The 15,332-nt window shown below is 30.5% G+C and overlaps 1 protein-coding gene across 1 annotated transcript; it reads left to right on the top strand.

The window, feature by feature from the left end:
- Nucleotides 1-2,028: 2,028 nt before the first annotated feature.
- On the top strand, nt 2,029-5,762 carry LOC107428792 (protein NRT1/ PTR FAMILY 2.13). Its single transcript, XM_048463004.2, has 4 exons — nt 2,029-2,349; nt 2,432-2,649; nt 3,387-3,946; nt 4,637-5,762. Exons 1-4 carry the CDS (start codon nt 2,157-2,159, stop codon nt 5,511-5,513), a joined length of 1,848 nt encoding a protein of 615 aa, XP_048318961.2. The 5' UTR covers nt 2,029-2,156; the 3' UTR covers nt 5,514-5,762.
- The last annotated feature ends 9,570 nt before the right edge of the window (nt 5,763-15,332 follow it).

Below are 15,332 nucleotides of genomic sequence, written 5' to 3'. Positions count from 1 at the left end.
GGACGCCATCTTTGACTGTTAATCTCCGAAAACGTGTCCTCCTGCCTGACATTAGTCTGCACAATCACGTTAGAGAGAGAGAGAGAGAGAGAGAGAGAGAGATTAATAATTGGCAATGTTCAATATAGCAATAGAAATTTTTAACTGAAAACCACGAGGTTAGTCCTCAAAATCTCATTTCAACAAAGCCCCTGTGAAAGCTTTTTCCTATAAGCTTTCTTTTTATTTTGTCAGCTTCATTATTAAGCTTTATTGTTTGGGTTTATATTTTTGTTCAAATCATCACTATGATTAGGGTTTATATTTAACTTAAATGGGTTTTATTTAACTTAAATTGTAAAAAAGATAAGTGAGGGAATTGATATCTGGTTGTAATATTATTTAAAACATTTTAAAATTGGGTATTATTGAAATATTAAAAAATTACCAAATTTAATTGTAATTCATCTTACCATATTTTGTAGTATAGATAGAACCTTCATTTTATTACGGGTTTTTTCTTCTTGTCCTTATCTCAAATTAATAAATTTGGACATTAGAAGAAATAAAATACGTACTCTTCCACTAAATTAAATTTTGACCCAAAAAAAAAAATTTGAAAACATTGGATTTTTTCAAGCCGATATATGTTCAGTTCAAGCTGAAAATCCAAATAGAGAATTACGTCATCAAGTCAATATAGTTTATTACATTGTTGAATTTAAATACAAAATAACGTCATCTTTTAAAAAACAATTTTGAATTTTATGGATTTCTACGAGTCCAAGAAAAGTTGACCGATTCTATTCTTTCTTGAACAAATTAAGTAAAGTTACTATGTTAAAAAAAAAAAAAAAAAAAAAAAAAAAAAAAAAAGAGAAATGCTAATCTCCATGATTGTTTAAAAGCACCAATAACCAAAGTATTTTACGAAAAGTATCCTTTTATTAATTAGATAATAATAGTAATAATAATTGATTTTTTAAAGTTACAATTCAAACGATTAATGCTATTGTATTTTTAAACTTAATTCTATACTTCTATTTATAGACACGTGTTTATAAAACCCTTATTAAATAATGAAAAAAAATGAAAAATATTGTGAGATGAATGGCATTAAACTTAAAAGGATGGAAAGTGAAATGTTTTGTTTTTTTTTTCACTTGAAAATAAGAAAAATAAAAAACTAACAATCAGATTGATCAGATGAGAAAGGAAAATATTCATGTTTGGGATGCTACATTAAACACATAAGATGATTGTAAATTGCATTTTATATAATATAAAAAATAACATTATTGAAATCTAAATGATATAAATGTATAGCACACAAAGCCTATTAATGACTATTAGTTAATTATATATTTTATTAATTTTTTTTTTCAAAAATTTGCTTTTCTAAGGGATTTTTTTTTTTTTCATGAAACCTGGCAATGCATGAGCATCTGAAAATAGACACGCATTTATACAATGTTTAGGTCACGCTAGATTAATATTAAGTTTAGACCTTATCATCAAAGAGCAACTTTTATAAAACACTGTCTATATTGTTTATAGAAGAATTCTCTTATCGTAATATCCTAATGAAAAAACTATTAAAATTTTACTTATCAATTTTTAAATTGTTTCAATAATTGAAATACCAAAATATTTTTAAATGTTAATTTTTTTAAAATAATTTAATAACTAATAATAAAAGTTATGATGGTTTTTCCATCAGTATGTCATACTAGAAGACAAATTGTTTTTATAACATATTTGTTTTCATAATTCACAATCCCTCTAGAAAATGTTATAAATTATCGATTGGCCTTATATTGGTCATCCATATGGTATTACAAATTGGAATGAAAGTTTACGAGCATATAAGCTACAATCAGGAAACAGCAAAAAACCCTTCTCATGTAAAGTGGCAATAGCCGTAAAATATTGCAGATATTTGGAACTTTATTTAAGAGGACGGGTTTTCAATGCATGACACTTGAAAATCTATATAAATAGGCGCAACACACACACAAATGGCAAAAGGAATTTGGACTGCATGAGAGAGAGAGAGAGAGAGAGAGAGAGAGAGAGAGAGAGAGAGAGAGTTTAGAAAGGAACTCCAAAAACCCATAGAGAAAATAAAAAACCAAAAAACTACCTAGTTTATAGAGAGAAAAACGGCGGAAGAAAACATGAGAAAATGTACTAGACCATCTTTCTGGTCATTTTTCGGCTGGACCAAACAGAAATTAAGCAGCACTACTACAAGTAAAACTAGTGATGATTCTCTACAGAAAGCATTGGTGGAAAACGACGACGTTTATTTGTCATCTCCCAGCGCCATTTCAAAAAAGCCTGGTTGGAAGGCCGTGCCTTACATCTTAGGTCTGTCAATTTGTCCATATTCTTCTTCTTTTATTGTTTTAATTTTTTTCCTTAGATATAACTTTCTCGGAAAATTTCGTAGGAAATGAAGCGATTGAAAGATTGGCGACGTTTGGATTGACGGCAAATATGATGGTTTATTTGATGAGAGAATTTGAGATGGAGCAGGTGGAGGCAGCAAATATTCTGAACGTCTGGAATGGCGCGAGCAACGTTTTTCCTCTTATTGGGGCTTTCTTTGCCGATGCTTACCTTGGCAAATTTCTTACCATTATTTTGGCCTCTTTTGCAGCTCTTCTGGTGAGTTTTAATAATTACTTTGTTGTAATTCTTTAACTAATTAGAAAATCAGTCAACTTTGAGAAATTTTTAGCATGTGGTAAAAATCTCTTTCGCTGAATTTTATTTTTTATTTTTTAAAAAAGAAACATAAAAATTTAGTTCAATTTATTCTTTTTGTCTTGTTTATATATATATATATATATATACACATATATATTGTTAATAATTATTGTCAACTAGTTTAAAATAACTATCATGCTATCTGCTATATCCTCATATGACGATTTATTACCATGGATTCCTTTTCATGTATTAGAATATTTTTATTGAAAAAAAAAAGCAACTAAACAAAAATTAAATATAGCCTATTTTCAATTGTTATATCAGTAGTTGGATCCCATTAATAATAATTAGTAATAGTGATAAATAATAAAATTCATTTGAAAATCTAAATTAAACCCAAATTAAATCAAAAGAAGCTTGATTTTAATGCTGCTCACATGAATCTCAAATTAGATTATTTAATTTCTTACGAATAAATAAAAATAATGCAGACCAAATTTTTTTGGCCTGTCACTATGCAATAAAATACTTATTTCATTTGTTCAAAAATTTTGTGGTACTACAGTTTCAATAATATCTAATTACTGAGTTGACAAACTCAGCTAGTTTCAGTACCTTTTATTATTATATATTATATCTTTTTTCCTAATAAAGTTTTAATATATATTAATTACTCGATCAATTTGTGACAGGGCATGGCAATAATCACTCTAACAGCATCAATCCCACAACTTAGACCACCAAAATGCAGCCCAACAATGGAACAATTAGACCAATGCATTGGCTACACAAAATCACAAGTCTCGGTCTTGCTTATTGGCCTATATTGGTTAGCCTTAGGGACGGGTGGAATAAGGCCATGTACCATTCCCTTTGGAATTGATCAATTTGATACTACCTCTGTTGAAGGAAGAAAAGCAACAAACAGTCTCTATAATTGGTTCTACACCATATTTACACTGACCCTCTTGATTGCTCAAACCGTCATCGTTTATATCCAGGATTCTATTAGCTGGGCTTTCGGTTTTGGGTTACCCACTTTCCTCATGTTTTGCTCTATTATTTTGTTTTTAGCTGGATCAAAATTTTATGTGTATGAAAAGCCTGAGGGAAGCCTTCTCTCTAGGACTCTTCAAGTTTTTGTTGCGGCCTATAAGAAACGCCATCATAAAGTTCCAATTGAAGCCAAATTCTTTGATCCTCCTCACAAAGAAAATGAAGTGGCAAAGCTGCCACTTTCCACGCGGCTCAGGTAAAATGGTACTCTTACTCTCTCTCTCTCTCTCTCTCTCTCTCTCTTTGTTTTTTTTTTTTTTTTTTTTTTTTTTTTTTTTGTGTGTAGGCCTTTTATGGAAGTCACGTGGCAGAATGCTAGTTAGTGTCTAAATTATATGGACCGTCTCTAAAGGCCCTATATTAAATGGTTATTTGTAGATATTGTTGGAACAACAATTTAATTATGAATATTTACCTTTTTATGACCTAATTTCTTCGCTTTTTAGTGTTACAGGATAGCTCCCTATTTAAGTTAGTCATTTTCCCCGTGGCAGGCTAGTTAGGAGAGAAGTAACCTTGGGATTCTTAAGTAGGAGGATACATCCCCTGAAGTGTGACTTAATTACAATAAGTGTATTTAGTTTCAAAAAAATCACTTACATCCCCTATAAAATATGTTTTTATATGTTGATGATATCAATTAAGAAATTTGAATGAAACAATAAAAAGGAAGATAATAATTTTTTGAAATTAGATGTGTCAAATTGTATTAGGCTGAATCGCAAATGAAGTAAATAGTTAATTTAAAAAAAAGAAACATATATGATATTTATTTTAAACTTGTTTCGTTTCTAAATTGTGATTCATAGTCACCTAAACAACCAAAGCTTGTATGAGTCAATCAATTCGCTTTCTTATGCTAGTACTGTTTCTCTGATTTCCACAGGTTCTTCAACAAAGCTGCCTTAATAGTGGACGATAATGATCAATATCTAAAGCTAGATGATGAACCTTGTCCAAATCCATGGAGGCTATGTAGCATCCAACAAGTTGAAGAAGTAAAATGCTTGATAAAAATTTTCCCAATATGGTCCTCAGGTATAATATGCTTCATCTCCATGACAACACAAGGAACATTTACAGTGTCACAAGCCATGAAAATGGATCTCCACCTCAGGCCCAAGTTTCAAATCCCACCGGGCTCAGTCAGTGTAATATCATACATAACAATAGCTATATGGCTACCCTTATACGACAGCGTTATATTGCCCACAATTAGAAAAATCACCAAACATGAAAAAGGAATCAGTACTCTTCAAAGAATAGCAATTGGAAATGTTTGCTCTATTCTATACATGGTGGTGGCTGGTTTAGTAGAAGGAAATAGAAGAGCTATAGCCATATCGAATCCTCGGCCAAGCAGCGTCCCACAGATGTCGGTTATGTGGCTGGCTCCTCAGCTAATCTTGTTGGGATTTTGCGAAATTTTCAGTGTAGTTGGACACATTGAGTTTTACAATGATGAATTTCCTCATAGCATGAGAAGCATTGGGAATTCTCTACTCTTTCTAAGCATAGCTGGGGCTAACTATTTGAGCAGTTTGCTAGTGGATATTGTGCACAGAACAACGGCAAAGGATGGTCAACCTGACTGGTTGACAGATGATATAAATGAAGGAAGATTGGAATATTTTTACTTCCTAATTGCTGGACTTGGTGCTCTGAATTTCATCTACCTTCTGTTCTGTTCTAATGGATATTGTTACAAGACCACAGTGAAAGTTGACATAGAGCAATGCAATATTGGTGTCGACCAAGCTTGATTATATGCGAATATTGAACAAAATTTCCATGGAAATGAAAGACAAAAAACAGAGTTATTACCACATAGAGAGTATATTTATTTTTAAGTGCATCATTTTCCTCTCGTATTTCATCAAAATTCTCTTTTTCTTGTGTATGTGTGTGTGTGTATATATATATATATATTTGTTTGTGGTTCAGTTGAGTCTCGGTTTGGGATACTAGAAATCTTTTGCATTGACTTCTATAAATATTCATGATTAATGATCACCCTTTTATTCTAGCGTTGTTTGTAAAGCATTGTTTTTTTTTTTTTTTTTTTGTTTTTCCTTCTATTATGTAATTTACCGAGTGTAATTGTTTCTTAGTGTTAATTAGAGTTAATTATACATCTCAATTACAAAAGAATCAACTACAAACTTAAAGGGGGAAAAAACAAAAAACAAAAAAACAAACGAATTAAGAACAATTTGAGAAAGTTTTCAATTTAGTGATTATAATTTTTTCCCCTTAAAGTTTATAATTATCTTATTATATGCCTAACAAACTTTATAACTACGGATAACTACTATCATTTATAAACTTTTTTCTATTTTTAGATGAAAAGAAACTTGTATTAAGTAAGTCAAATATTACTAAGTTAAGTCAAACATAAATAAAGACACCACCTCAAGGTGGTTTAGATAATTCTAATTTAAAGGTGAAGAACAAAACAAATGTGTTACCAAACCATACTTTAAATTAACAATTACTATAGATTTTCTACGTTTTTTTTTTCTTTGAAGGTTTTATTATTTGATATGCCTAACAAATTTTATAACTACTACATACTAACATTAATAATGTTTTGCTGCTTTTTTTTTTTTTGTTTTTTTTTTTGTTTGTGTGATGAGATGAAATTCGCATTAAGTCAAACATAAGTAAAGACGTTGGCTTAACATGGTTCAAATAATTCTAACTTGGAGGTGAAGAACCTTTAATACAAATTTAAAGTAAACAAAAATAAAGACTTTACAGAACCTCACTTTAAATTGACAAATACTATTTTCTTTGTCCTGCACCTGTAGCTATTAATTAGCTGTAACATGGGTTATTTCCAAATTGTCTATTTGGCAAATAACGCCAAATCTTAATCAATCTGGAAACAGTATACTCTGTTTCTTTAATTTGACTTAAGTGATTAATAAGTTAATCCTCTTCTGTGCAATGAATGCAGCTTAATTACCAAAAAAGAGTAAATCAAACGTGAAAGATTCAGTCTGGACCAGGCGGCCAAGAGTTTAATATCAAATGCCTTAAATATATCATAATGTAGCATTAAATCGAGTCTGTGTTCTAGAGAATTTTTTCACATCCATATGTTAAACTGTCAGTTTCAATCAGTGTTAACAGGAGATACTATTTGCCAAAAAAAAAAAAAAAGTAGACTATTAGCTTCAGGCCAAAAAAAAACAAGAAAAAGGTAGACTACTAGCGTTAACCAAAGATGGTAGCCTAGTAGCATTATTGAGAAAACCATAGAAACCAGTGGCACAGACCAAAAAGGTATATCATAAACATCATGATTTACTTCTATATATATAGATATATATGAAGTAATTTGGGGCGACGTTAGGGTTTATGCTAAATATTTAATAGGTATATATATGGACTCAATGATAAAAATGATGAAATTATTAAAGATATAATTTTATTGAAATATGGGCATCAATAAAAATGTTGAATGTATAATTTTATCGAAACATTGATAGAAATATTGATATCGATAAAAATGTCAAAAAATTAAGCAAACCATTATTATTTTACTTAAAGCATAATTTTTTACATATAAGATATTTTACATAGTAAAATAAAGTAAAAAAGAATACAACAATTATAATGCAAATGTTAATAATAAAATAACCCATGAATGTTAAAAATTATTAGATTATATAGTAGATACAATAATTGTTGGTATCAAAATATAATAAATTTGATAAATAATATTAAAAATACATGAAATTCTTAAATATAATTTATAGTACATCATTAATATAAAAAAAAACTCTTTGATGGTTTAAATTAATAACCATATCCAAATTTTGATACATAAAATAATAGGCATTCTAGCTTATCATGCTGGACAAAATTTTTATGTAAATGTGGATGTGCCAAAAATATTTCTCTCTATCATATCCAATTATCTATTTAAATTGAAGGTAATGTGGATTTACCATGGAAAAGTATAGTATTATAATCATTTTGAGGATTATGTGATCCATATGACCAATTGGATAAACAATTGGAATCTTAAAATTATGATGATGAGAATGAATTGGTGTACTTAAGGTCAAAGTATCAAAAGAACTAGAAGATAATCTTGATTAAGTTAATTCATTATAAAAATTCAATAGTGCCTTGTTAAACCATGGCTTATTATTTGAGCCTATTATCAAAATCTTTTATAATATATGTGTATTGATTTTTATCAGTAAATAAGCTTAATGATTGTGGCTTGATTATTGTCTCTTGAATAAAATCTGACATTTTTACACTTTTCTTCAATGTGTTTTTAAATCTTTCTCATCATAAAATATGCTCAAATAGTAAGAAATTTTAATGCATGATTGAAAAACTACAATTTCTACCAATATTTTTTGACAACACAAATATATTCCACCGACAATCGATATTTCTGTCAACATTTCCTGGAAAATTTGTAATGGATCTTTAGTTTCTATCAACAAAATTCCGAAATGATCAACATTTTTCAGCATCATCAACATTTCCAATGACAATTTGGACAGATGTATCTCACACCTCCAATCGGTGTCTGTGGAAATTCCGATAATGTCAACAATAATAATAATATTTTCTTCATTAGTCAAACTCACTAACATTAAATCTTTTTTCATTAGATCTTTTGTCACTTTAAAGATTGAGATTTAAAAATTAATTAATAGCACTTTGGTGACAAACTAAAACAAAAGTGAACCGATTGAGTCCCCATTCACCATAAGTGCATTTTTTAAATTTCATTTGTTTGAAGCAATCCGATGATTGATAGAGAAAGCTCTCATGCTAAAACTATCATGTTAATTTGATATGACTCTGGTTGTATATCAATCATGATCTGAAGTGCTATGTAGGCTACATTATGGTGAATGGCATCAGGATAGAATTGCAATATAATAGATGACAATATTAATTTATGCCATTTATTTTTACTTTTACTTTTTAATATTAAAAACTTAATATGAAAAAGTAAATTTTTAATGATAGATTACCAAAAAATCCTTTAATAATAGATAATTAAATTGTTACATAGTGTATACATCCCATTTAATATATTTTTCTTTTTAAAGAAATGAAAATTTATTTTTTTTCTTTTTTATCCCCACCTAATATTTTATCACATCAATATCATATAACATAAAACATGCTATATAATGCACCATATTAGAACTATATATAATACATATATATATATATATATAAATACACAGTCAGTTTCAAGTAAGGTTCATCCTTAATGATTATTAAATCACATCGAAAGTTAGGATTTAAAATTTAGAAAGTAATCAAATATAAGTTTAATGACATATTAAAATCTTATTTAGGGAAAATAAACCCTGTCAAAATGTAGTGATTAGCAAATGTGATTTTAAAGTTTAGCCCTTGATAGAACCAATGATTGAATAAGGAAGACCTCACACTAGTTCTCATATTAAAGATCTTATTTAAGCTTAGTTATATATGTATATCCTATAAAAAGAAACTTTATTCATTACCAAAGTCTTTCATGCTTATTAATCATATATTATTCTTATACAATAATACTATAAATACTAAAATATTGATCATATATATCTACCAAATAACATGTATTACCAAAAAAATAACAAAAATGCTAGAATAACAAAATATTCACCAAATTTATTTACCAAATAACATAGTAGATAATGTGACAAATTTAATTTATTTATTTCTTCAGTTCACTTATTCATTTAAGAGTTCACTTTTTCATATTTAAATTATATTAATATGTCAACTAATAATATTTTAGTACATATTATTTATTAAATAAATTTAGTAAACATTTTAATACCTATAGTATTATTAAAAAATAAAACAATTAAATGTTGCAACATTCGTAGTTCAAAATATCGAAACTTTCTGTGAAATTTCTATTTTTTAAACACATCGAAAGGAAATTTAGCTCCCAAATTAAAACAGATATAATTTTCATAATATCCGTCAAAATTTTCGATATTTCTTCATTATTTTCATGGAAATTTCATCATGGTATCCATATCAAATCCTTTACCATTTGGATAAAAGATCCATAATTTCTAAAATTTCCATAAAAATTTTGGAAATATTTATGATTCATTTGTTAAGTTTCTTAATACATTATTGTTGTTTAGTGAAATGTTTTGTCAAATTAATATTATTGATAGTTTTTTTATCTTTTAATTGTCTTTCAATAATTAGGTAAATAAAAATAAAAAATTCACATTTAACAAACAATGTCTAAGATTACATTAGACAAGTTTACCATCATAATCACAATCGGGTGGATTGGATGATAGTTCAAAAGGTCTGACTCACTAATGATGAATAATTCACCATCACCATCATCATCACGATTAACTAGCTAGCTTCTTCAGTTCTACAAAATTTATACTTTTGCTAGCTTAATTTTTTTTTTCTTTGAGCAATTACTTTTATTGTTCTTTTCTTTAGTTATCTATTTCATTACAATGCAATTACTAGACCAACAAGATTACAGGAAGTTCTATATTTTTCGGTTAGCAAACAAAATTTAAAAAAATAAAAACCTTTCTTTGATTTTTTTCAAGTTTTAAAACAAAACCAAAAAACATGAAAAAAAAAAAAAACCCAATCTTGGTTATTTCTTTGAAAATTGGTGAACCTAATTCAGATTGTTTAGCTACTCAATATAGATATAGTGAGCATGAAAATGTCTAAGTGAATTTGCTTAACTCATCAACAACTTTGAGCTTAAGGATGAAGGAGAATGTGGTTTCCAACTTTTGAATTTAGGGAGGTTGGACGAGAGAAGGTTAGGAAGGAGGTAAGAGAGATGGATTTGAAAGTTGTGGATGGGCTTGGGGACATGCTTGACCTGCCCATTGATTGTTGTGATTCTTTGATTACAAAAAACACATAAAAACAAAGAAAAAAAAACAAATATTAATGACAGGCCTAGTGAAGTTCCACTGGACAATCCCTAGAAGATATCCAATGGAACCTTACTTAAAACTTGGACAATCAAACACAAGCATTATCAATAATACCTCAATATCTAGATAAAAACCACAACAGCATAACTATACATATGGTCAATAGCATGTCCAGTAATTAGATCAGAGCATTTTAAAAGTATTTATAAAAGGTAGAAGAACAACTGATACAAATAAGTCTCAATGGATAAAGATAAATAGAGAAAGACAAGTACTACTACTGCAGTGGAGAGTACGCAATAACAAGTGATGCGCGAGACAGACTGCCAGCTAATTGCCTGGGCCTAGGGGAACAAATTTAAAATAAATAAAACGTGAGATAAAGAAATCTCAGTGAGTAGCATAGTATAAAAAGAAAGTAAAAATTTATTTCCGTAAAACTTTCTCTCAAGACCTCTTGTTCCATTCTTTTGAAAGGTTCTCTTTTTTAAAATCATTTCACAAAACCCAAACTTATGTCCCAATTCAATATCATAAAACCAATGTTCAAAAAGGTATAAAGTGAACGATCATTATAATATTGTAAAACATCTTAATCAAGATGTAAATATTGAGTAAAAATATTATAAACACAATTTCACAAAGTAATTATGAAGCTGCAGTAATACCCACAATATTGGAAAACCAACAATATACTCTGAACATATACAAATATCATACGATGTACCAAAACCGTAAACCATGGGATACACCCATCTCGCGACCCTTAATATACGAAAAGTATCGTGGAAAATAGTAAACCGTTAGGATGTACCCAACCTCACGGTCCGTGGCAATAATAAACGTTGGATGAATCCAACCTCACGGCACTATGACAATAATAAATTGTTGGGGTAAGCCCAAACCCATGACATGTGGCAATAATAAACCATCGGACAACGTCGTGGTAAAACCCGCACGCTATAATGTAATAATGATCTGAAGCACTGGTGCTATATGGTACATCAATTAAGAAAAAACAATACTGATAGGACTCGCCTGGGGAACCCCCCTTAGGATCTCCTGGGTGGTCTTACCTAGTGAAGTCTCATTGGATAATCCCTGGAAGATATCCAATGGAACCTCACTTAAAACGTGGACAACGAACACAAGCAATATCAATAATACCTCAATATATATATATATATATAAAACCACAACAGCATAAAAGTCTACACCTGGCCTATTATACCACAGGCCATAACTACACACATAAATATCATGGTCTCTACTGAGTCCCATATTTTAAAACCGAGCATTTTAAAAGTTTCAACAAAGTCTAGGAGTAGAAATAAGTAATAAATAAGCCCAGAAGATAAATATAAATAAAGAAGGGATAAATACAGCTACTATCATGGAAGGAACAAAGCGATAAACTGTGCGCGAGGTAGACTGCTACTAGCTACCTGGGCCTAGGGGAACGTATTTAAAACAAATAAAATATGAGATAAGAGAATCTTAGTGAGTTGCATAGTATAATATAAAAAATAATAATTTATTTCCGTAAAAATATTTCTCTCAAGACCTCTTGTTCCGCTCTTTTGAAAAGTTTCCTGTTTAAAAATCATTTCACAAAATCCAAATTTGTATCCCAATTTAATCTCATAAAAAAATTGATGCTCAAAAGTATAAATGAACGATCATTGTAATATTATAAAATGTCTCAATCAAGATATAAATATTTGAGCATAAAATATAATAAACACAGTTCCACAAAATATTTATAAAAATGCAGTAATGATCACAATATTTGAAAATCAACAATGTACTCAAAGCGTATAGAATGTACCATTCGATGTACCAACTCTAAACCGTGGGATATACCCACCTCATGACCCTTAATATATGAAAGGCATTGTGAAAATAATAAACTGTCGGGATGTCCCCAACCTCACGGTCCGTGGCAATAATATCCTGTGGGGCAAACCCAACCTTAGGGTACCGTGGCAACGATAACCTGTGGGACAAACCCAAACTCACGGTTTGTGGCAATAATATTCTGTGGACTGAACCCAACCTCACGGTACCATGGCAATAATAACTTATGGGATAAACTCAACCTCACAGTCCATGGCAATAATATCATTTGGGCAGAACCCAACCTCACGGTACCGTGACAAAACCTAGCACGCTGTAATATAATATAATATAATACTAATCCAAGATATTGGCATTACATGGTACATCAATTTAAACATAACCGATACAGTATCCTTAAAACAATCTTATAAAATCATATATACTTTTCTCAAACGATATTGTATCATAAATCATAATTTAATATTTAAATTCTACCGCTTATTTAAATATTTCAAAATTTTCAAATCATCATTTCATATTAAAATAAAAAATACCAAAGTGAAATATATTCAACATAAACCAATTTTAAACACATAAAATTATAAAATAGGAGAATATTTAATCAACATGATTCTCAAGTTCACTATGAACTCATCAAAATTAGAAATCATTAAAAATCTTATTAAAATCCACATAAAATGATAACTCGTGTAAGTGAAAGCAGATATTTTATATGCATAAAACAACGATTTCAATCAATTTATATATATGTAAAATATCCAAAACATACGTACATATTATTCTATATACCCAAAACATTTTAAAAATAATAAGCACTCATAGTACTAGAGATGCTCACTCCTACTCCTCTGCAAGATAGCCTCCAGGCTCAACTTGAGTACCTGTAATATAATAAAATATTCCTTAGGCTCCAAATAACTAAACCAAAGACACTTGTATAACCCAAAGGTCTTAAAATAATTTATGGTACTATAAAATTGCATAAATTGGACATCGGACAGTCCAATTATACCGTATGTCTTTAGAACCTGGTATCCAAAATTGGGGATTTTCAATTGAAGCCTAATCTTTCGAAATTGAACCACCAAATAGGTCCTAATAATATCCAATTTCACTAATCCAACTCCAATTTTAACCAATTTGACCAATGTTGTCCAAACACAGTCTAAATTTATCTGATAATTAACTAATTGACCCAAAAATGAAAAAATTATCAAACATCCTCTAAAATTCAAAAAATTTATATCCATGGAAAGCCCAAGAGACAAGGAATACAGTAGTATGCTCATCTCAATCCAAAAGTTATTCCAATGGCTGAGAAACTCGATTGAAGCTTCAGCCGAACTTTCTATTGTTATATCTCTCAAATGGTGAAGAATCTGGGAATAATAGCCACAGAAAAGGTCTATGAGTTGGCCTGAAATTGCCAAAAAATATGAAAATCCGATGACCCACCTCATCGGCCACAGCCAACTTCTCCAGCTAGATCCCGGCGCGTTCGACCGCCGTTTGCCGTGAAATTTCGCGGCCAAGCTCACCTCAATGTGATCTTCCTCCCTGGCTAGTGTGTGTAACATCTTGGTGGCTAGAATAGGCAAAAACGATGGTGACCTGGTTCATCGTTAAACGGGTCGAAATGACCTAGTTCAGACCCACGGGCCTGGGGGAAGGATTTCTTGGGTTTTGGGGATGAATTGGGTATTTTGGAAATCGGTTTCCTGTTTGGCATGCTTACCTAGTGTTATATAGAGCCTTGAGTCACTAACAGATAAAAATTAGGGGCTGTTTTGGACACTGATATAAAATTTATACTTAAAACTTCTCAAAACCATAACTTTTTATCTGTAACTCGGAATTTGGCGTGCCACCAGTCTATGAACTTGTATCGACAAGATCTACACAATGATACCTCAATAAAACCAAAAAATGTTAAGCATTGAAAAAGTCAACTTGGACCCACAGATTGTTCACTAGGTCAAACTTAGTCAAACTTGGTCAAAGTTGTTAAAATATGTGTATTTTTGGTATGGCGTGTTATAACCTAACCCCCCCAAAAGAAATTTCGTCCATGAAATTCATACCTTAGTTTTGGAAGGGGTGAGGATATTAACTCTGCATTTGATCCTCTCGCTCCTAAGTCGCCTCCTCGACAAGGTGATTTCTCCAAATACCTTTCACCAAAGGTATAGTCTTGTTGCGAAACCTTTTCTCTTCCTTTTTCTAAAATCTGCACCGACTGCTCCTCATAAGACAAGTCATCCCTCAACTCAATCTCCGGTGTCTCCAACACATGCGATGGATTTGAGATATATTTGCAAAGCATGGAGATGTGAAAAATATCATGGACTTAAGAAAGCTCCTCCGACAAGTCAATCCTATAAGCCACTGGACCTATCCTCTCTACTATCTCATACGGTCTAATGTAGCAAGGACTTAGCTTTCCTCACTTTCCAAAGTGTACAATGCCCTTCCAAGGAGAGTTTCAGGAGTACTCGGTCACTAACCTTGAACTCTAGATCCTTCCTACGTATGTCCGCGTAGCTCTTTTTTCTTAACTTGTGCTGCTTTCAACTTGGCACGTATAATATTGACCTTGTCCACTATTGCTTGTATAATCTTGGGACCTAGAAGTTTTTTTTCACTCGTCTCATTCCAACATAATGGAGTCCGACATTTTTTTCCCATACAATGCCTCCTAAGATGACACGCAATGCTCAAGTAATAACTACTGTTGTAGGTGAACTTTGCCAAAAGTAGATACTCATTCTAATTTCCTTTGAACTGTAATACACA

The sequence above is a fragment of the Ziziphus jujuba genome, chromosome 12 (genome assembly GCF_031755915.1).
Source record: "Ziziphus jujuba cultivar Dongzao chromosome 12, ASM3175591v1".
NCBI classification, from domain to species: Eukaryota; Viridiplantae; Streptophyta; class Magnoliopsida; order Rosales; family Rhamnaceae; genus Ziziphus; species Ziziphus jujuba.
Note: the sequence above shows the minus strand (reverse complement) of the source record. Positions and strands in the feature narration are given on the sequence as shown.

Excerpts from the sequence above, each read along its gene's own strand:
- LOC107428792 (XM_048463004.2), top strand. The coding sequence starts at position 2,157 with ATGAGAAAATGTACTAGACCATCTTTCTGGTCATTTTTCGGCTGGACC. Across the intron at positions 2,350-2,431 it reads GGCCGTGCCTTACATCTTAG|GAAATGAAGCGATTGAAAGA; the intron begins GTCTGTCAATTT and ends AAAATTTCGTAG. Across the intron at positions 3,947-4,636 it reads CCACTTTCCACGCGGCTCAG|GTTCTTCAACAAAGCTGCCT; the intron begins GTAAAATGGTAC and ends TGATTTCCACAG.